This window comes from Artibeus jamaicensis, unplaced genomic scaffold (assembly GCF_021234435.1).
Source record: "Artibeus jamaicensis isolate MK-2021 breed Jamaican fruit bat unplaced genomic scaffold, CSHL_Jam_final contig_465, whole genome shotgun sequence".
Classification (NCBI taxonomy): Eukaryota; Metazoa; Chordata; class Mammalia; order Chiroptera; family Phyllostomidae; genus Artibeus; species Artibeus jamaicensis.
Window position 1 is genome coordinate 21,237,360 of NW_026521843.1, and position 21,773 is coordinate 21,259,132.

Sequence of the window (21,773 nt, forward strand, 5' to 3'; positions counted from 1 at the left end):
TTCCCTCAGCCTGGTTTAGGTTTCCAGGTACCCTGCCAGTTCTTTCCCCGCTTTTCTCTGCCCTCGGCACTGGACTGTGATGGGAGCTCTGTGGCCCCCACTCCCTACACCTCACCCCCACCCCCTTCCAGGAGATGGCAAAAGGGAGCGGGCCTTACCCTGGGCCTGAGCACTGCCTGATGACAGAAAAGAAAAGGGGGGCTGTCCTTGGGGCTCAGGACACTTGATGTCTTTGGAAGGCCTCCTGTGCTGTGTGTGCACGCTCACAAGCACCTGCAGACGGAAGGAGATGTGCAGCACCGTCAGTTAGGGTAGAAACCTTGACCCACATGTTGTCTTTGCCGAGGAGGAAAAACAAAAACGTCTCTAAGTAACCTGTGGGTAGCAGCACCAGTGACAGCTTAACTGTGGAACGTGCCTCGCTGTTTACAAAGCCTTCACTTTTGTTGTTCTCGTTGTCAGCTGACTCCGTGAGGAATTTATGGGTGTGAAAACTGAGGCTGACAGAGGAAGTGGCTTGTGCAAAATCATAAATGTTCTCTGGTACAAGGGAGAGAGCAGGTCCGTCTGGAATCCAGGTCTTTTTTATTCAAAGGCCTCTGCTGTCCATTGCAGTTTTTCTGATGATAATGTTTTGCTGTTTTTAAGCCCAGAAAATATATCAGTGAGTATGCATTTAGATCTCATCAACATAGTTATATATATATGTCAGCATAATACATATTAACAAAATGTGTGCATGTTTCAGTTACTCGCTGCCGTGTAACAAGCCACCCCCAAATGTAATGGCTTAAAACAGCAGTGATTTATTGTTTCTCACTGACTGCGTGTTAAGTAGATTTTGCATCTGTAGTCAGCTTGCAGGCTGTCTGGGGCTGGCTGGGCTGAGCTGATGTCACTCACGTGTCTAGGAGCTCAACTGGGATGGCCGGAAGCGCCTCACCCTGGGCTTCTTTACCTGATGGTAGAATTGAGAGGAGTAGCAAAGCCTTAAGAGACTGAGACTTGGAATTCATCCATCACTTGCATTACATTCTGTTGGTCACAGCAAGTCACCAGGAGAAGAAAGTCCTTATTCAAAGAGCAGACAGTAGATTCCACCTCTGGGTGGGAAAACCTGCAAAGAATTTGTGGCCATTTTTAAATTCACCATAACTCCCATTAACTCATATAGGCATTTGTTAGACTTTGTTTTCTGATTGTGGAAAGTTGGTGGAGGGCTACAGCTGTGTGACCCCTTCCAGAGGTAACTGTCCTTCTGGCCCCCCAGGGCTCTGGCCCTCAGGTACAGCCCAGGCAACCCGGTGGTTCAGCTCCTTTCCCTTCAGCCGCCACCTTTCACCTGGGAGCAGACACGACTTGGGAGCCTTGGAGCACCACCTCGGCCTGAGCCAACCCCTTTTTAACTCCTCTCCTCAATAAATGTCGTGACCACCTAGTTAAACCAGGTGTTCCCTCAACACCCAGCAGGGAAGCCACCAGATCTGCCTGATGAAACCGGGTCAGTTTTAAAAACAAACCCACCGAAAAACCTTTTAAAGGTGTTGAGTAGAAATTCTCCTCGATAATGGTTGGTCAGGTAACGGTTATCCGGGAGAAACGGACCCAGCACCTGTGCAGAGGGCCAGTCCAGCGCGCGCTGCCCATCTGGCACCCGTGGCCCCCTGCACCGGCCAGCCCAGGCCTCAGCCCAGTCGGGCTCTTTCTCAAGAAGACGGCTCCGAGGTCCCAGTTTTCCCTGTACACTCCTCGGTCTTTGCTTTCTCTCCAGTGTGTGTGCCCAATGTTACAGACTCTTACCTCTGTAATTTTTTCACCCATCTTTTTAGGTACAGCCTTCCAGGGTAGACATTAACTAGTTAAAAATGTAGATAGTACCACTTCTCTATGTTACTCATGTTCACTCTTCAAGTCAGATGAGTTTTTCTGTGCCCTGTGCATTTTGATTTGTTATTTAACCATTTTTATTAAGATGAATGAATATGTTACTGACAGTCACCCTTCCTAAATTTATTTTCATGAGATTTGTCCCTAAGTTTTTGTTCTGAAATGGGGTTACCAATTTCTGCCTATAAAGACAGGTTTCTTGAAAGTTATTGAGAGAAATCCAATGCGATTGTGTTGTGGTGGAAATAAGTCACTGTTTTTAGTGTCAGAACTTAAAATAGGGTCTCTCCTGGGGTGTGCAGAGTGAGCGCGCCAGGTTCCCAGCTCCCTCCTGGCTCCGGCTCTCTGGCTAAAGGGCCTGATTCTCTTTGAGAACCTGTATCTGGAGCATTTATATCTCATGCTTTCTGAAACACTCTGTGAAAACGCTATTTTATTTTCAAGTCAAGATACAGAAACATTTTAAACTTTTTGAACCTATATCTGGAACATTTATATCTCATGCTTTCTGAGACACTGTGCAAAAATACTGCTTTATTTTTAAATCAAGATATAGAAACATTTTAAGCCTTTTTTTTCTTCCTCCAAAATATTTAAACATTTTATAGTATATGCTAGCTAAAATGTTGACTGATGTGTGTGACTTTGCACTGGAAGTGTAGTCAAGCCAAAATCATAGGGCTTCCCCTGTATGTGTGTACACACACACACACACACGTACGTACACTCGCCACCCCTCCCTTAGGAGGCAAGGCCGTGCGGCTCTCCCATTTCAGAGATGGAGCCTCACAAGCTGGAAGGGTCCTCCCTGGTGAGCGGCAGAGCCAGGCTTGCCATTCGTGCAGACCCCACCAGGCAGCCCTGACCCCTGTCATCCTGAGGCCCTGCCCGGCCCTACGGCACAGAAGGCCTAGCATTCCATGCCCTGTACTTGCTTTTGTTATTGCAGTCCGTGAGCGAAGTACACGTGAGTAAACTGTTCAGCAGCTTAAGACCGAACAGTTTACTCACGTGTACTCCTGCCCACATCACCTGGTACCGGGCAGAGAGCGTGCACGAAGCCAGGCCCGCTTCTGCATAAATTTGGACAAGTCTCTCACTTCACCCAGGTCTGCTTTCTTACCTGGGAGGAGGAGAGGAGGGGTTTGATAATCACAAAAGGATAACTCCTACCTTTCAATTCTCTGACTTTCCCAAACCCTTTAGAGGGGAAGGAACCCAAGCTGCTGGTAACAGAAAGAAGAGTCCTGAGAAAGAAAGGTGAAGGAAATTTTTAGAAAATTCTAGGACTCAGAAGATAATGGAGGAGATACATGGTTCGCATGATGAGAGGAAGGGCAGAAGGTCCAAAGAAAGTCATAAAAAAATTATCTTTACTTTTTTTCTTCCCCTCCCCCCCAAAAAAACAAACAAAAAGAAAATCTTAGGAAAGAACAAATGAAATACAAAAACTATTAGACTAATGATTTAAACCAGGGTCATCAGCACTGGTTGAATTGTGGAATCTGGGTGATAATCCAGTAAAATAGATTGCCTGTTAGTCAGTGGCTAGTTTAGTGTTGCTATTTATTTTTTTTACACACATCTATAAATAGATAGTCCCTTATGTAGCAGGTACAGAAAATATCTGGCCAAAGGCTAAATCGACAAGATAAAGCTTTACTCTTATAAACTGCCTTCTAACAGGACGTGGCTGTCCTGCCTGTCACAGGCCTGCCTCGGCGGGTGTGTTCGGGGAGGGTGACGCTGTGTGGCGTTCTCGCGTGTGGCGTTCTCGTACCTTGCACTCAAGCCGGCAGGAACTCCACACTGTGCTTGGGTCTCCCAGACCCACAGTTGGACTCATTTCTTCCAGCTGTTGGAACTGTACTTCCCCTGAGCTTCTGCCTCTGTTGCTCTTCCCTGTGACTTCTCTTTATCCAGCTCCTCCTATTCCTATTGCAATTTTCTGTGTGCCACACTGACTCACATGGGTTATGTGTTATAACTTAACTTGGCCACACAAACACACAGAGAGCATTACATTCACGGAAGAGGTTTCGATTCTTTGTTCCTAACTTTGATCGGCTCATCTCTGTCTATGCCTCTTAAAATAAAAGGCAATCTGCTGAATCAAGTTCCGTGTGTTTGTTTGAGCCTCAGTTTGATTTCCCTTACAGAAGACCTTGTCCTTAGAAGACAATTTCTACCAAAAAAGGATGCCACCCCATTGTATCTGAGATATGTCAGGTGTACGGGGCACAACAAGCGTGAAGGTCAGGGATTTACTTTCGCTTTAATATCTACACATTTACACTCCGTTGCTTCAGGTCGAAAATCTAGGGGGCTGAGTTTCCATTTCTCAGTCTGGGCTTCCTTGTGTTCTCAAGAAAATTCATCTTGTTGGTATGATATTGTATTACAAGAACAGAATCTTAGCTGATTGCTAGCATACTGTTGCTTGTGGTCAGATGTAGATATTTAGCAAAGGAGTTTTCAGGTGTTCCAGAATTCATAGCCTGAAACTGATTCAATACTGGATGAGGCCAGCGGAATGAAATCTTTGGCAGGTTGTAGCTTTTCTTCAGAAGCTCAGGTGAAATCAGAATTAATCTAACCTCAAACTACAGTGAGTAAAAACAAGGCACAGATCTGAAAGTGCTCAGGTAGATGGCACAGATTCATGGAAGATGGACCTCTGGGCTTGGCGTGGGGCGTGGTGATGAATGAGTTGGCCAGGCGTGAAGGAACGCAACACCTCACTGATGCCACCTCGACCAGTTCAAAAACGTCGCAGGCTTTGGAAGGTAGTAAGAAGGGAACACACGAACAGGCTAATCTGCCAAGAAAATAATTAATAGACTGGCTTTGTACCAAATAATAAAAACTGAATTTGAGGGGGAAAAAGCTATAAAGTAATAATGCCAGCTTTACATCCAAAGTAAGATACCAAGGACCTTAAAAAAAAGTGCACACACACACAGAATAACTGATGACAGTTCTTCATGTCCCTCCCTATTTGCCTATATTCTCAAATCTTAGGGTCATACGGTTTCCATTTTTCTCAGAACTCGGTGGATTTTTCTTATTGCTCCTCTCTAAAAACATCTGAGTAATCTGTTTGCTTCTGAGTAATAGTCTTGGAGGGGCAGTGTCAAGAGTCCTTTAACTTTCTGTTTGCTAACGCACTCGCACTTGGGCGGTTGAATTTTCCAGAGCTCCTCAGTCAGCTCTTATCTCCAGAGCCTCACTCAGCCCGTCGTTCTGCTGGTTGAAGCCTTTAGGGGGGTGTTGAGGGGCGGGGGGTAGAAGATTATTCAAGAGTCAGGGACACAGGCACACTGGCCCACCCAGACACCTATGTCAAAGCCTGAACTTCCAGAAGATAGCTTGAAACTGACAGGATTTTTTTGTTGTCTTATTTTGCTTTTCTCATAGCACAGGGAGCAATCCTCAGTTCTCTGAGACAGTGTTAAGCAATTTAAATCACTAGGTGGTATTTATTATAGACATATATGCTTATAACAGTCTGCTAGGTAATTATATTGCTTGTTTAATACCTATTCAAATAGCCAGTGGAGAGCGACCCTAAATGGACATTTTGAAAAGGACGTTATCATATTAAGAGCCTTGTAACTAAGTATCATGTCCATTTGTTCCCAGGACAGGGTCTCACAGAAGATGGTACTCAACAATACTTATAGTTTTCTTTTTTTAAAGGCTTAGTCTGGTAATACACAGATTTCTATAATTCTATTCACTTCGTGGTGGTTTCCTTTAATTTAGACAACTTATCCAGCTGCCTTTAAGGGAATAAGTAAAATTTAATTATACAATATGTAAAGTGTGCATTAGCATAGCACAGGTTGAAAGCAGTTCTGACTCTTGACATGGTATCATGGTAGCATTCTTTGTTTTTAAACACGGGCAGAAAAAAATTTGGAAATGTATTTGAAGCCCTTCTTTCTCAACTAAGAAAAGAACATCTATTCTGTTGCCCTCTGTCACAGTAATTTTTGGCCCAAAAGAGCAAGGCAACTCATAACTAAAAAAGCCAGAGTCTATATTAAACTCTGATGTTTTTAAAACAAAATAGTTGTAGGAATTCCATGTTATTTTTGGACGTATCCCCAGATTGAAGAAAATATGCTTTCCTAGAAGTAGAGCTGGTGCCCACTGGAGATGAACTGTCTCCCTGATAGAGATGTTAATTTGTCGATAATTCACATCATCTGTGGAAGCCCTGTATGTCCTATACACGTGCTTCATGCCTTTTGTGTTTCTCCATGAACTCGACCAGTATGTAGTCTTACTTTTTATGGTTCAGTCCTGAAACAAAGCTCAAGGCTCTCACTATGGTGTTCAGTGCCTTACAGTTTGGTCTGAATGGGCCTGGCCATCTCCAGATACTAAATACATAGTCCTCTGACTCCCTGAAAGGCAGTAACTCAGCCAAATTCCGTTCAACTTGCCCTACATTAGAAAAGCAGAACCCACCGCATGGAGAACGTGAACCTCTGGGGGCTTTCCCTCCCCACCCTCCTTGACGTTAGGTTCCCTCCTCACGGCACAGGCGACCAGAACAGCTCCAGACAGTTCTGCAGACATGGATTGTGAAGTTACTTACATCACTGCTAAGCAAATCTAAGATGTTAAAATGTGGCGTCTTTTTGAAATGCCACAAGCAGTCCCAAATGTCACAGAATGTGTTTCACTCTTCATTTGTACCTTTGCATTGCATGGACGTGACAGGGCTCCTTCGCTGACGTGCAGACACACTGGGCGGAGGGCTTGGGGTTTTAAGTGCCCAGTGGACATCAAATTGCTTACCTGAGACCCCGGAGGTGGAGACAGCTAGCCTCTCTTGGACTTCATGCTCAGTCTGTTGTGCATATGTCATACAGACGACTGCACTTTAAATGACCCATTTAAATGGCCTTTGTTTGAAAAGGGGAGACATCGTATCTCGTGGCTCTGTGATAATATGATCAAGTGCTTCCATTTCCATAGTGAGGTCCCGAGGCCCCGAAGGCTGTTGTGATGCCTCCTAAGACATTAGATTATGGACTTTTTGAGGGCAGGGATGCACCTTCCGTGTCTCTCCCTCATCAGTGCCTAGCACAAGTAAATGCTCAATAAGCATTTTTCATTACATGTATAATAGTTGATCTGTGGCGAGGGCCAGCCTCAGTATCCCATGGTGTTTGGGTCTGTTCAGGGAACGGATGAGTGTTTTTCGTAGGCCAGGCACTGTGCTCCCTGGTAGGAACAGATGCAGTCACTGGTGTCAGGAGCTCGTACTCCAAAAAGAAAGCAAACACGTGTAAAGCATCTGGTGCACACTTGAGAAGCAGAGGTGTGCAAAAAAGAAAAGTAAGTTCACAGAGCAAAGAGATACTGATTCCGACCTGGAAGACTGTCGGTTTTGACTTTTGAGCTGAGTCTTTAAGGATGAGTCAGAGTTCAGCAGGCAGAGAAAGAGGGAAGGGCGTTCTAGGCCATTGTGGTCATTGCTTTTTAGACTTTTAATAAGTTTTGCAACCGAAAACATCAGCACTCATCCCACCTAGCTTTATGATCCAAGAAGAATAGAATTCATGACAGTTCTTGTTTTCTCCTCAGATAACCTCCCCCCTGCAAGACTGCATTCCTTATTTAAATGTTTTATTACTTTCCCATCGCTTTCGATTAAAGATGCTTCTTAGTGTGATATGCAAGACCCCTCGGTACCTAGCCCTGGCCTAGCTCTCTAGCCACATCTCCTGCAGGTGCCCCTATAATAGCCCCCAGACCCCATCCCAGCACAGTGTCCTCCTGGTGGGCTGAACCATCTCTTCCAACCTAAGCTCTCTATTCTTTCTTGCCTCTGTACACTTGAGTAGGCTTTTCCCTCTTCCCAGCGTGTCCTTCCCTCCGCTCCTCCACATGGATGGACAGTCACACAGTCCGTTCCCTTCACACCGCCCTGCATGCATGTTCCCACAGCCTCAGCTATTTATCCTTATGCCTCTGGTCAGGAAAAGCACCCTGGAAGAAGTGACCCTGAGGGATGAGCGGAGGTTTGTCAGCCACATGAGGGCTGTCAGTGTGGAAGAGGTGGGACAGCTGCCCCGGGGCGTGGGCTCCTCCCAGCAGCCCTCAGCAGCACAGAGGAGGTAATTGGTTTGAATCACAGATTGCAGTTGGCAGCCTTGGGGCTGAGTTTGACCCCTGAGACATGTTTTCTTTTTGCCCTGGTGGGGGAGTAAGGGGGGCATCTTTAAATTAGTCATCACCATTTAAAAACTGGGAGGCTTCACATAAAAAAAATCTGGCTTCTCTTGAGCAGTTTGGGAGGTTTAGGGACAGTGCCTACCTGTCTTCCACCCGGGAGGAGCAGCAAAGCCCCGTCAGCGGGCAGGGGACCTCCTGAGCTGTCTCTGGGACCCCGCCCTCTGTTGGGGGTTGCTGCCCAGCTCCTGAACACACTCAGGTTTGCATCTCTGGCTGTAACACACTTGGGGTTGGAGTTAAGGGACCAGATAAGAACGGAGGTTAAAAGGGCAGGATGTTTAACATCTGGCTCAGGTACCCACCAGGGTCTGGGACTGAGGCCTTGAGGAGGCGCAGTCGGACAGGGCCCAGGCCGCGGAGAGAGGGGAGGGTCTGGACGTCCCAGAGAGTGTGAAGAGGCAGTGTGGGACCAGTGTAGGCCTGAGAGAACTGGATGAACCACTGTGATCAGCAAGTAGGATGCTTGACTTGAGAGATGTCAGAGCTGTGGCCATAGGGGTGAGTGGCTGAAGCGGTGGGGTTGGGGGGCAGCCAGGATCACTGGATTCCAGGAGGTCAGGGTGATGAAAAGGCTTTGTCCACATAGACACCAAAGCCTTCCAACTTCTAATTACATCAAATAGCTAACAGGTGTGGAATGCTTGTGGGTTCCAGGCACTTTCCTAGGTGCTTTTCACATCTCGGTTTAATCTACATAGCAGTCCTATGACATATGGATGCTCTAATGATCCCATTTTATATACGGTACAGTGGCCAGAACTCAAGCTGAAGACTGAAATCAGAGTGCATTCTCTGAAACCCTACCCCCACAGGAAATGGGTAGGAGATGCAGCCCCGGTGAGGGAGGGCTTGGGCAAGAGAGGAAAGCAATGGCCTGGGGCCGGCCGGAGGGCAACTTGGAGGACGCTGAGCTCACTTCTAGCCCAGGCGAATAAGTAAGTGGGGGGCAATCCGCCATCTTTTTGGAGACGGCTGCAAGGAAACAGTGTTTTCAGGACAAGGCAGTAGACAAGAGGTGAGCGGCCCCCTTTGTGATGATGTTCAGGGGTTGAGGGAGTTTGTCTGTGCAGGAAAGGTTGGGAGGGCAGGGAAGGTGGCGTGGAACGGGGAGTTCCTGGGAAGTTTGAGCAGGAACTGCGGCTACCCCCGCTCAGCCCCGATGGGCTCTGGAGGAGGTCCACAGCCCTGGCAGCGACGCTTTGCTCAGGTTTTCAAATGGAAGTTAGTCCTGATGTCATTGCTGTTTTTTCTTCCCTGGTCCCTGGGAAGGGACACAACCATCCAAGTCCCACTGTGCTCTCATCTGTGATTATATACATTCAACACCTCCCTGGACTGAGGGCCAGGACCCTGCGTGTCCCCAGTCACCACCCAGCAGAGTGCCCTGCTGCATGGACACAGTGAGCACAGAGGTGGGAAATAATTACCTGTTCACGAACAAGCTGATTCCAAGTTCCAAAGCATGAACTTCTCATGCAGTTGACAATTCTGGCTCTGAAGTGAGAATAGCTTACGTTGCCGTATGAAAACGTACACATCCCAACCCACCCCTCCTTTTTCCTGGAGTGCACCGTGCTTGTTTCCTCTCCTCCTCACTTTTCCGGCCGGTTTCAGCGCCTCTCGCTCCCGCCTGACCCACCGCGACCTCAGGAAATAAAGGCTCAGAGACTGTCAAGGCTGGGGCTTGGTGGTTAGCAGATTGTCGGGCCCAGTCAAGTGCAGTGCCGGAAGCCTGCCAGGTCCTGGACGTCACGTTCTCAGCAGGGCCCCTGGCCCCAAGGACTCTCTGCAGTGGCGTCTCTGGGCCTCTGGTTTTCCGGCCACCAGGACTCCCAAGTCCCATTGGAGCTTCTCCAGCTCCCTTCCCTAGCTGGCCAGAGCGAGTCAGTGACGTGCGTGCCGTGCCAGCGCCTTCTTGTCACCCCGCCCACGTAACGTGGGGCATGGCTCCAGAAGATAAATTATAGCATAAAGAGCAGAGAAACCACGTGGGCCCACAACTTCCATTTTTCTATACTTTATACCACTTTTTCTTTTAATTTAGCGCTTTAGTGTAGGTTTCCTGAGCCACATACCAGCCTTGAGGAGGGAGCTGTAAACATCGGCTAAGAAGAGAACTGTAGTGACCGCTTTATTAAGGGCTGGCAATGAACTTCATTATTACTTCCAGGGAATACAAAAGAATACTGTACCTAATAGCCCTCAGTTTTTACCTTCCCTGTATTGGGCCCTAATTCTTCCCACCCCCAGAAAAAGTGTGAGACCAACCACCAAAAAAATGCGGAGTGTCCAGGGAGGGAAAGCGAAGACTGTCATTTGTAGGTTGAACAGGTGGTAACTCCTGTAAAGGGGAGGGCTGGCCGCTGGGAGGGAGGGTCCTCCGGGTGGGCCCTTGCTTGCTGTGCTGACGCACGTGTTCCCCAGCCTGGGTGGGCGACAAGCAAGGAGATCATACAGGAATTAGCTAAGAAAATAAAAAGGAGGGTCTGTGCCTTAGAGTGCAGGCAGTCTCCCCGGAGGGGATGTGGGGAGACTCGCCGAGTTCCTTGGGGAGGAGCGTGGCTTTCCCTGAGGAGAGCAACGCCTCTTGGGTGGGAAACCCGCTTCTCCTGGGGTGTTTTATTTGCAGCCTCTTTTTAAAACTTACACATTTCTGGAAAGAGTTAAGCAACTTAATGAGTAGAAAGATAGTACATCAGATTTAATTAAAGTTGAAGCTACTTTTTATAGAACAGGAATGTTTTATGTGTCATTGTAATTTTCATTCCTGACGGTTAGTTCATCACTGCGCTGTGGAATCCTGGTAGTACAAGTACTTTGCCCTCTTAACTCCTCACTCCTCCTCCCTGTTTCCCGACCGAAAGGAGACCTCCCTCCCACCTGCGAAGAGTGGTTTTGGTTTACAGACAGCGGCTCTCGCCTTTTGGAAGGCTCAGGCGCTTACTCTGAATGCGAATGCGGAGCGAGCCCAGCGGTCCTTTGCAGAGGGCCCCACGGAGGCCTTTGTCCTCCAGGGTGTGGACAGGGGTGAGGATCTGCTTGGGGAACAGGAGGGGTCTGCTGCTCCCAAATTCTCTCCTCTACAGCAGCAGCCGACTGTAGGGCAGTGCGTGACTAACATTTACCTGCAGCTCTGCGTGGCGCCCACCACGAGGGCGCATTCCAGGGGCACTTCGTGCTTTGCCGAATGGCACAGGGGTGGCAGACAGGGCGCCTCGGTCCCACGGCCTGTTCCAGCAGCTCCCTGCAGTTCAACATCCTCTACCATTTCTCTGGTCATTCCAGCAAAACAAATATTGATTCTTCTCCTTAGTAACGAAGCCATAACTGGGTTACAAAGACAAGTCTAGTGGATGAAAACACCAGTGCTGGGCTTATTGTTTCTTCTCCTGCATGGCCTGGGCTTCGTGAGTAGGAAAGGAAAAAGAGTAGAACATGTGTGAGTATGCTCTCCCTCCAGAAAATAAAGACCAAGAAAGCGTCAGAGAGAAGGCCCAGCTTGAGCTGGGTCTGAAGGCTGAGGTGCCCGGGGACAGGGAAGGGGGTGAGGGGAGGGACCAGCATGCAGGGTGAGGCCGTGGTATGCGCCAGGCAGACAGCAGGGAGGCATGAGCCAGAATCAGACCGTGGCAGCGATGGGAATAGGGTTGGCACTGATAGAATCGTGGGATTTTATAGTGAGAAGCAAGCTCATTATGGTCCAGCCACCTCATTTTATGGCTGAGAAGACTTGAGCGTCCCAGAGTTTAAATGGCTTGCTGGTGGCCACACATTTTCTGGTGGATGATTGTAAATAAAGTGGTTCTGTTCTTCACTGCACACGTTTCACAGGAAACAGTCTTTGTAAAGGACCGAGAGCCGGGTGTTATTAATCCTCGTTCTCATTACAATGCTAAAACTAGTTGACCTTGGCTTTTTCCAATGGAAAGTACAAATTAAGTGATGGTGACCTGAGAGCCTGCACCTCAAGAAATGAGTTTCTCCGAGAGTGGGTCTCAGGTCCCATTCGGGGCGATCTGGAGAGCTTTTCAGAGTGCGCAGGCACACTCCGGAACCCCGGCCCCCACTTGCAGAAAAACGGTCTTTGTGTTTAGCACCCTGGAATCTGCATTCCAGACATACTCCAGTCTTTTCCTCCACACACTAATTTTGAAAAGCACTGCACCTATTAGCTTCCAGTCTAAAACTTATAAAAATATAAACTATAAAAACAGTACATGGTCTAACCTCTGGTGTATTAGCCATGGGGAAAAAAATATTTCTTTTGGATTAGTGTGCAGATGCCTTTATCATTCAGTATTTCCATTCACAACACAAATAAGGCGTGTCTTCTGCACAAGGGGAATTCACAGGAGGAAAAACAGAATTTCGATGTTGTGGGATGAGCAGGTGCTCTCCAAGAGCGAGGCGCCCCTGGGTGCTGTTGAAGGTCAGAGGAAGGAAAATGAAGCCCGGTTGCTTTTTGATCAGAGAAGGCCTTGTCGAGCGGGTGGTCTGAAGCCGTGTAGAATTCACCAGGGGCAAGAGAGAGGCCGGGATTCAAAGCGGGTGGACACCTGAGCCGTGGCACAGAGTGATAAGGGGCAGGGGTGGGTAGGTGTAGTGAATGCCAGATTGCCGTTGTTGCTCAACTGCGGGGCATAGGAGGGACCCGTGGAAGCTGGAAGCTGGGAGATAAGGAGAGGTCAGACTTGAAGCGCCTCGTAAGCTGTGCCAGAGCCTCTGGGCTGCCTGGGACTGTCTGTGCAGTCCCAGATTGCACGGCTTTTCCGCAGGCGGAAGGAGCCAGCACGGGCTGCTAAGGGAGGGAGTGCCCTCTAGGGGCCTAGATGATTTCTGAGTGCTGTTCGTCATTGTTCTCCGGTACTCAGATGCCCACTGAGCCGAATTCCATTGCCTATTCTGGAGAAGAAAAGACAGCTTACCCAACCCACCTGACTGCAGCTGTGCACGGCGATTTCATTACATAAACACTTATTAATACGGCACCTTAATTGGCCATTATTTTAATACTGAGGTTAAAATCGGAGGCTTGATTTTTCTACCCATTGCAAATATAGGTTGTTTCTGGTTTGAAGTTAAAAAGCCCTTAGCCCATCTCTTGTATGATTCTATGTAATATGAGCTGTCCAGAAGAGGCAAATCCCTAGGAATGGAACACAGATTTGTGGTTGCCTGGGACTGGGAGGGAGGGTGAAGGGAGTTCAGGGTTTCTTTTTGAGGTGATGAAAATCTCCCGAAACTGGGTAGTGGAGATAGCTGCACAACCCTGTGAATATAAAAACACTGACTTACACACTTAAAAGGGTGACTCTTAGGCTATGTGAGTTTCACCTCACGCTGTTGCTTTTTTAAAAAAAAAATTCAAAGCCCTGGACACTTCTGTTTCAAGGTATCATGCAAATACAATAGCTTTGCCTTAAGGACTATTTCTTTTGAGTTCAGGATACAGAGCTCTCACTGCTTTCCTTCTCACTTTCTTTTGTTTGTTCAGTTACTGTTGTCCCTCTTCTATTCATCTCTAGTTCTGTTTCACTTAAACAGTATTTATTTCATGAATATATGTGAGAGATCCAAAAGGAGCTTGTGGAAAGATGAGTACTCAAGTCACCACAAAACGGTGAGAGAGAGGTGCCTTAAAAAACTAGAGTACTATTTGAGGCCAGCCCAGAAAGACAGATGGTATCTGGACAGGCAGCTGGAGATGAGGGCTGGCGGGGGATGTGCAGGAGGGAACAGGGTGAGCAGTGCGGGGGACAGCACAGCCGGGGCTTGTCTGGAGAGCAGGAGGCCAGCGGGGCGGGGCGGGGGCGGGGGGAGGAAGAGAAATTCTACGAGAGACGGTACACGGACCTTCGAGGGTCGAATGAGAGCCCAAGACCCGTGTGATCAGTCAGGTGAGGAGTGACTGAAGGTTTTTGATGACACAGTAGAGGAACTGAGCCAGAGGATGGATATGGCAAAGTTAGGGAGCAGAGACTTGGGTGAGCGGGGACCAGGTTGGAGTCTAGACACTGAGGGAGGGAGGGTTTCCGACGTATGCGGTCAGGGGTGGCATCAGTTCAGACAGCACCCACCCCACCCCCACCCCCCGTGAGTCTCCTTCCCCTGCCCCTGATCCATGCTTTCTGCATTCCCTTGCTTGCTCTTCATTCAGGCATTGGGTTGAAAGGTGGGAGGAGAATGGGGAGGAGGGAGACAATGACACAAAAGAATGAAAAGGGGAGAAAAGGTGGTGAGGACAAGGTACAGTTCGCCCGCTTCAGTTCTGTAACTCAGTGTTTCCTCCTCCTGACTCGATAGGAGAGCATCTCCTTTAGTGGAAAACACAGGACAGGAAGTCCGATTTGATTTCAGGTCAGGTGATGAAGCTCTCTGCCTCCCCATCCTCATCTGTAGATAGGGGAGCATACTTTTATTAAAGACCTGTAAAAAACCACATTGGACTCACCTAATTTGTGGACAGAATAAATTTCCTTGGCAAATAAGGGTCTTGATGGTGTCCCCCATTGTTACCCGACAGAGTGTAGACCTACCCGTCAAAAGGTAGCTCACGTCAGCTGGGTTCTGTTGAACTATGTGAACCTGCTATTTGACTGTTTTCAAACTGCAAAAAGAAATGGCTGTTTCATAAAGTTTCAACCCCATGAGTAGTTGCTTGATATATGTCTGCCATGAGCCCACATTTGCACCTTTCCTGGGTCTTTCCTAAATTCTCTCTGTCTGGAGGTGCCGATGGTCTTTAACATCTGCGAACCTCAAGTTCAGGGGAAGCTGTGAGAAGTCAGAAGATGGCCCAGGGAGGGAGCACTTGCCAGGAGCAATGCAGAGAAAGGGAGAGGTGCGGGGAGGAGAACAGCCAGCAAAACCCAGGGCATCCGAGTCCCTGGATCTTTAATATTCAGTCGTTCTGGTGCAGGAGTGAAACTTGAGCATGAAGGGTTTTCCTTTTCTAAGTGTGTTCACAGGCAGCTGTGTACAGTGTCAGGGCTTCTGGAACAAGCTGGAGACAATCTGTGTGGGTCTGTAGGGAAACAAGACATACAAATGCTGGGATGTAGGTCAAACATCCAAAGGGAAGGAGACGACTTAGAGCGACTTAGGTTCTCAGGTTGGCATGATTTCCGAGAGCCTAGCAGGGGCCCAGGCACACAAGGGCACGTAGGTATTCAGTAAAGATTGCTGAGGGTTGAAGGACAACGTCTGAACACCTATTTTTTGGTTGGTCGTATGCTCTTTGGTGTTTAAATTAGAATGATTGGAACACATCAGTAGGCAAGAATGTGAATCCCAGATGTTCTTGTAGGAATCTTTCACTGTAATCGCATCCAGATACTGGGATCAGGGTATGGGCTCTCAGTACTTAGAGTGTCAATTGCAATAAACGTAAAGAGCATATTGCTACTGTAATATCACAGTGTATGGTTATGTGCTTACCACTGCAGTGGGTGGCTACCTGAAAATGAAAGGCTATAGAATAACCTTACTAGGGACTAAAAGCCCAGCTCATATTTATTCAGTCCTAGAAGATGATTGTCCAGTAGGAATACAGATTACAAATCAAGAGCTCCCAGCTCTACTCACAGAAAGCAGGCAGACGTTTATTTTACACCATAGGTAGAAATACCAGTGCAGCAAAACCTTAATTATCTAACACCTTCTTCTCCCAGGAATTCGATATAACGGGTCACTCCACACAGAAGAGGCCTGAGAGGGCTGGCCCCGGGGGAGGTCATTCACACCTTTCCGGTGGCTTTGATGATCTTTGGTGCAAATTGTAACTTCCATTTGTGTTTCCTTCAGTTCTGTGGTTAACTAGAAATGTAATTAAACCTCTGGGCCCGATTACTGAGGTTCTCGCAGGCTACAGGAATATTTTACTTTATTAAAGATCCGAAGAGCGGTAGAGGAACAAAATAATCACGTAAGAAGGGGGGAATAAGAATTCATGGATGTGTTAATAGTTCTTCCCTGCTGGGAATGTTCCCTTCTCCCGCCCTTGACCCCTACTGTGCATAAACACTTACATACTTCCCGGAAGGACGGCTCCTTTTAGGGCATCTTCCTTTCCCTTCTGTCTACCTGCGAACTCCCACAGTCGTCCTCTCCACCCTCCGACCACACCTCCATGCCCAGGGGAGTCCCGGGGTGGGCAGCACACTGCTCCTTCCCTGTGCAGCATCCTGACACTCTGCCGCCCTGAGCTGCCCCCTTCCTGCCTGCTGTTTCATCCCAGCCAATCAGCATCAGACAGGGGACCACATTATTTTTTTTTCTCTTCTGATTTTTACCTGCCTCTGTTTTTCTATATTCAGGCACATTTCACAGCACAGTTGAAGTTCACGGAACACCTCGTTCGTGCCTGTAGCGAGAAAGGCATACATGCAGCTTAGAAGGTCCCAGAATTAAGGCTTTCATCTTCCTAATAACTGTCACAGAGTCCACTTAGAAAAGCGCAAGCCCTTTCTTTATGAAGAGCTCCCCAGTCTTCAGTCAGAGTCTGTTTCTTCCACTAGACACAATTATGAATTAATTAGCATGGATCAACATGAAGGCACTACTAGACACAATCACACGCGAAAAGAAAAGACTGAAAAGCTGACAACTTAATAGTTGAAAGAAGAGCCAGGAAAATCTCTGCAGGATTCCTCAAGGTCAGCGGCAAAGCAGCAACAGGGGGCCACTGCACACAGCAGCCGTCTCTCTGTGCGGCCTCTGCAGGCCCCCCGATTGATGGAATAACAAAATGCATGCATGTAAAAATGGCCCCGAGTCATCGAGAAAATGTTATGCTCAATACTGGTCTAGTTAAGTAAGCAATGAAGTAACGCCTTTTGGAAATCCTTCTGTCAAAATGGTAAAAGTTAAAAACCTGGGTGTATATTAGGTAGATGAGCCTTGGTTACATGCAATGCAGATGATGTTAGAGCCCCCTCCCCATCCCCCAGGGACACCAGATAAACAAGACAGTGCCATAGAGTGGAGTTAGTTGGCCACAGCCACTTTGTGGTCTCCCGACTTCTGTGTTGTTGTTTATTCATGGGGTTTTCCCTCCCTTTTCTTTGGTTTCAGATGTGAGTGTCGCACTGGCTTATGTGGTCCCCCCGTGTGTGAGGTGGGATCCATTCCCCGCATAGTCTCTCGTGGAGACAGGACACCTGGAAGGTGCTGTGATGTCTTTGAATGTGTTAATGGTACGTGGGGTTTCTCTTGTTCTCAGAGAGGGCACATTTGTGCAGGAGGAGGAGGGAGGGTTCAATCTAGCTGTCTCTGCCTTTTATACTGCAGGGAGTATACTCAGGGACTTGATGAAAGTCCCGCAGAAATCTGGTTCCGATTCCAGTGGGCGGTAAAGGACGTGAGGGCATCATCATTCCATCATCCATAAGACAGAGAATTTTATAAATGTACTGGCAGATTGCATGTAGCTGTCATAGTCTGCCGTGTTTCAGTAGTAAAGCAATTTTAGAATTAAAAAAAAAAAAAAACCAGGTCACGGAGCCTGTGATCAGAGTCCTCCTGTCAACCTGCCCCCTCACCTCACTGCCCTCAGGAGGCAGTGGAGAGAACGAATACCACATTGGAGCTCCTGCGATTTGAACCAGGAAAGACACCGTCCCTCTAGGTTAACACTTCCCCGCATAGACAGAACATCTCTGTCACGGGCTTGGTCACTAGCCTTGGCCTGCTTCCAATTGAGCTGTGTGGCCCCGAAATAGGATTCTCTGGTCACAAGATTCCTTCAAATAGAATCCACCTCTCCCTTTCACCTTTGATGAGAGGGCGTGGTGTTCAGGGGCAGGGCGTTTATTGGATTTGCACGCTAGAAGGAAGGAGAACCTCAAACATGCCCCTCCATCAGAATTTCCAGAAGAAAGACAAAGCGTGAAACCCAAGTGAGATGTCAGTAATAGAGCATTGCTTAGTCAATACCTAGATTCACAAGGAAGATGAGGATGGATCTGGACAAATGCAACAACATTGCACATACAGAAACTCCTGCACCAGCTACTACCTAGAAGAAATTAGTTCAGAAGATTATTTGTCCTCTCCCCCCCCCCAGGTCTCCCCTCCCCCAGAGGAAAGGTTTTATGACAGTGAAGTCCTGTTTCATTGTGTCCTGGAGTGTTCAGTCCAGTGCGCACGTGGTTTTGTTTTGTAGAAATGCTTGCAGGATGGCTTTGTGGTTGAGAGAGAGCATTGACGGGAACCAAACGGCCTCTGTTTGGAAAGGGGTTCCTCCACTCACTAGGTGTGTAGTTTGGGCATCTCTCAGCCTCCCTGGGCCTCAGTTTCCAAGTCTGTGAGATGGAATGAATTCCAGTAAATTAAGTGAGGTTTTATATGTGAAGCACTTGGATTTGCGCCTCAAGAGCACATAGTCTCACTATTTTGTATTCCCACCTCCTGTTCACGTGCAAAGACACTGTTCTGCACGTTCCAGGGAGTAGAGAGAGCCAGGTGGGCTTCCTGACTTACATGGTTGATACGAGCACACGAGCGGAAAAGGTTCCACGTGCACCCGCAAATCTCTCCTCGGCATCTCCCCACAGCCATGTGGTCATCCAGCCGGTAGTAATGCCCAGTAGACACCAGCCAGCGGCCAAGCAGAGACCTTGTTACTCTGGGACCACTGCAGCTTAATCGATGGTAGAGGATTTTCTGTGAGTCTTTAACTCGCACCCTTTGGGATGGAACTCGTGGCTTCTTGCCTTGGGCCCCAGCATCTCAGACCTTCTCCCTCCCAGTGCGCATCTCTCTGTAGGCACGCGGACTGTCTCTCACTCTAGAACCTCCCTCTGGAGCTGGCTGTTTTCATACCAGCCCGCAGAGGGGTTACTTTGACTGCCCCACTTGAACCCTGAGTCTTTGTCCCCTGGAAATGCCACCTGTGGTGATGCAGTGCGCTCTTGTGTCCTCCGTGATGAAGAAGAGTGGGCCTGCCTTCTGTCTTTGCTTTGTGGTTGTAGATACGCAAGTGTCAGGCCTGTCTTCTCAGGATGGCAGCTTTACCTCTCGGTCCAGTGTGACACCCCCACCTCCGTGGCGTGGACTCCTCTCCAGGGCCCGCCCCTCCCTGTGGAGCTCCACCCTCAGGAACTGCACTGGCCGTCTGCCGGGAGGAAATGTGGAGATGACAAAGCACAGTCACAGTGTTGCCGGTGGTGCCCCTTTCTTGCCACCATAAACGTGTTGAGTGATATTTGTCTTATTTCTCATCTTACTGTTAGTGTCTCTGTTAAAATATTAGTCATTCCGTTGTAGATGAGACTAGGAACTCTCATGCTGTGAAGCTTCATAATCCTGCAGAATGATGTTTAAGGACAGTGTGTCTCAGTCTGAATGTGACTTCTTTTGGTACATACATGCGCAGGTACACACACCTGCCCAACACATGTATACATACCCATGCACACATTTCTGTGTGGGGGGGTGTCTTTGCCACCCAGTGCCCTGGGAAAGTCTTACTATTGTCATAAGGTTGCCATCAAAGGCTGTTACATATCAAAGATTCATTATCATCACCTGAAAAAGCAGAGTTTAGTGAGTGTATCTGTGTGTGTGTGTAAAGCCTTGCTTATCCACAAAGGATTTGAGGCAACGTTTCAGTGAGAACGGCTACAATTTCGTAGTGGAAAATTATTCATGAAAAAGGAGACTCAGAACCATAGAGTAGTAGGTAAAGGTTAAAAGCAAAAGGAAATCACCCACAGGTATGCAGTCCGCAAGCGTCTGCCTGATGCTGGCAAGCTCTCAGCTGCCCGGCCACCAGAGGAAAGGGAGGCAGGGTCGGATCCACTATTCTGGTTTTTAGAGAAGAGAAGCCCACTCACTGGACAGGGCAGCACTCATCTCTTACGGAAACTGGAGAAGGTGCCTAGAGAATGTCCTCTGTTGTTCTAATACCACCAAGCAGAAACCTGTTTCCTGTGGCTGCTCTTCTCCATTACAAAGCAGAAGCCAATATGAAAACACAGCTCAGTGAAAGCAGGTCTTGGAGATCATTTCGACACACGGCTGGACCCTGGATGCCTGGAGCACCCCTAGTCTCTCGGTTTCGAGGCTCCCACGACGTGGAGGAGCAGACAGAGAAACCCCACTTCAGAGGGCAGGGGGCGAGTGGTTACATAACAGACCCACGTGCAGAAACAGAGGCTGCATGGCGCACTCAGTTCCTGAGCTGCCATCCAGATAACCCATCTGCTTACATTTGTGTTTTTTTTTTTTTTAAATGATACACATTGAAGGAAAGCACAAGATTACAGAATGTTCAGAGAATTCAGGAACTCCCGAGTTTTGAAAACATTCCCTTGGGTGAATAGGTGGAGAGAACATTCTCTGTAAACATTACCTCCCTTTGCGGTTTGGTTTGTTTTGGTTGCGTTTTTGGTGGAAGGCTGGGCAGGTTGCCAACCAGATTGTGATAGTTCATGGCCACATTCTCTGATGAAGGCCGGACTCGGGAGGTGTTGGCTGAACAAGGGCCCTGTTGTTTAGAAACTAAAGGGACAGATGACATGCTTGGGCTCCTTTTATGTCAACTTAGAAGTCATCAACATCATCACCTAGAAGGGTGATCTTCAGAGCGGTGGTGGAACAGCCCCAGACATCCCTCAAATAACAGCTCTGTGTCTGCTCCAGCCCACAGACAAAACTTCCATCATCTGTGCACCAGAGCCGAGTGATGGCCCTTCCTTTAGGGTGGGCCTGTGCTCTCGATCTGCGGCCGGGACACCCTGCTGTCCCACCCTGGCCCATCTTTGTCCTGCTCACAGACATCAGGGTTTGAAATCCCAGGCACAGAATGTGAAATAGTTGGTTTCTTAGATACGATCAGTTCAGTGCATATGACAAAAGTCTAAATAAAATGGAACATTTTGGTTTATGTCTCTTCACTAATAACTGACTCTTCCAGCCTCAGAAACTAACCTGTAAAATAGATCAGTTACAGGAGAGCCATCCCCAAAACCAGCTTGATCCTTATGTAAAATTTTGGTCTAGAAAACTCAGACCTGAAGTCTGTAAATAAGAAAATTAGTATAAAAACATCTATTGAGAATCCATTGTCTGTATAGCAGTAATGCTCAGTGATGTTCCTGGGACAGACTGTCCATTTCTGCAGTTATACAGTGCACATGGTACTTGGAGAGAAGTACTCCACTTAATATGCATTACTGAGCATCCATCCTGTTCCCGGAGCCATATTGAGTTGATTTTGCTCAAAGAGTGATATAATCTTTTGCAGTCCTTTGTAAGTATTGTTCTGTTTTTCTTATCCCTAAATAGTATCTGCTTGGTGTACTATAGCACACCAACTCCCTTCCTCTGTAGGAAAACTAAAGGTTTTTGTCCATGAATCCTGTCTGTGTTTATATCAGCTCGCCGTTAACTTATGGAGAAATTTGCAGACGATTCTCACCTGGTATACAGTTGTGTCTCTTTTGGCTTATGGTGTACAGCTTCCTGTACAGCTCACCACCCGCTGTGAGATGAGACCAGAGGCAAAATATTAGCTGTTTTCTACTAGGAGATTGAAGAGAAAAGGCAGCAACTGTAACTCTTTACATTTCTCCCCTGCTGATGTGAAGTTCTATATTCTAGTCTTTTCCTCCATTGACACTGTATACCTATCA

General features: G+C 47.8%; 1 protein-coding gene across 1 annotated transcript in view; it reads left to right on the plus strand.

The window, feature by feature from the left end:
- CRIM1 (cysteine rich transmembrane BMP regulator 1) overlaps positions 1-21,773 on the plus strand; it is a 178,856-nt gene that overhangs the window by 86,477 nt on the left and 70,606 nt on the right. The window contains exon 5 of the mRNA XM_037165394.2: positions 17,212-17,333. Coding sequence (XP_037021289.2) covers positions 17,212-17,333 — 122 coding nt within the window. The remainder of the gene's footprint in view (positions 1-17,211; positions 17,334-21,773) is intronic.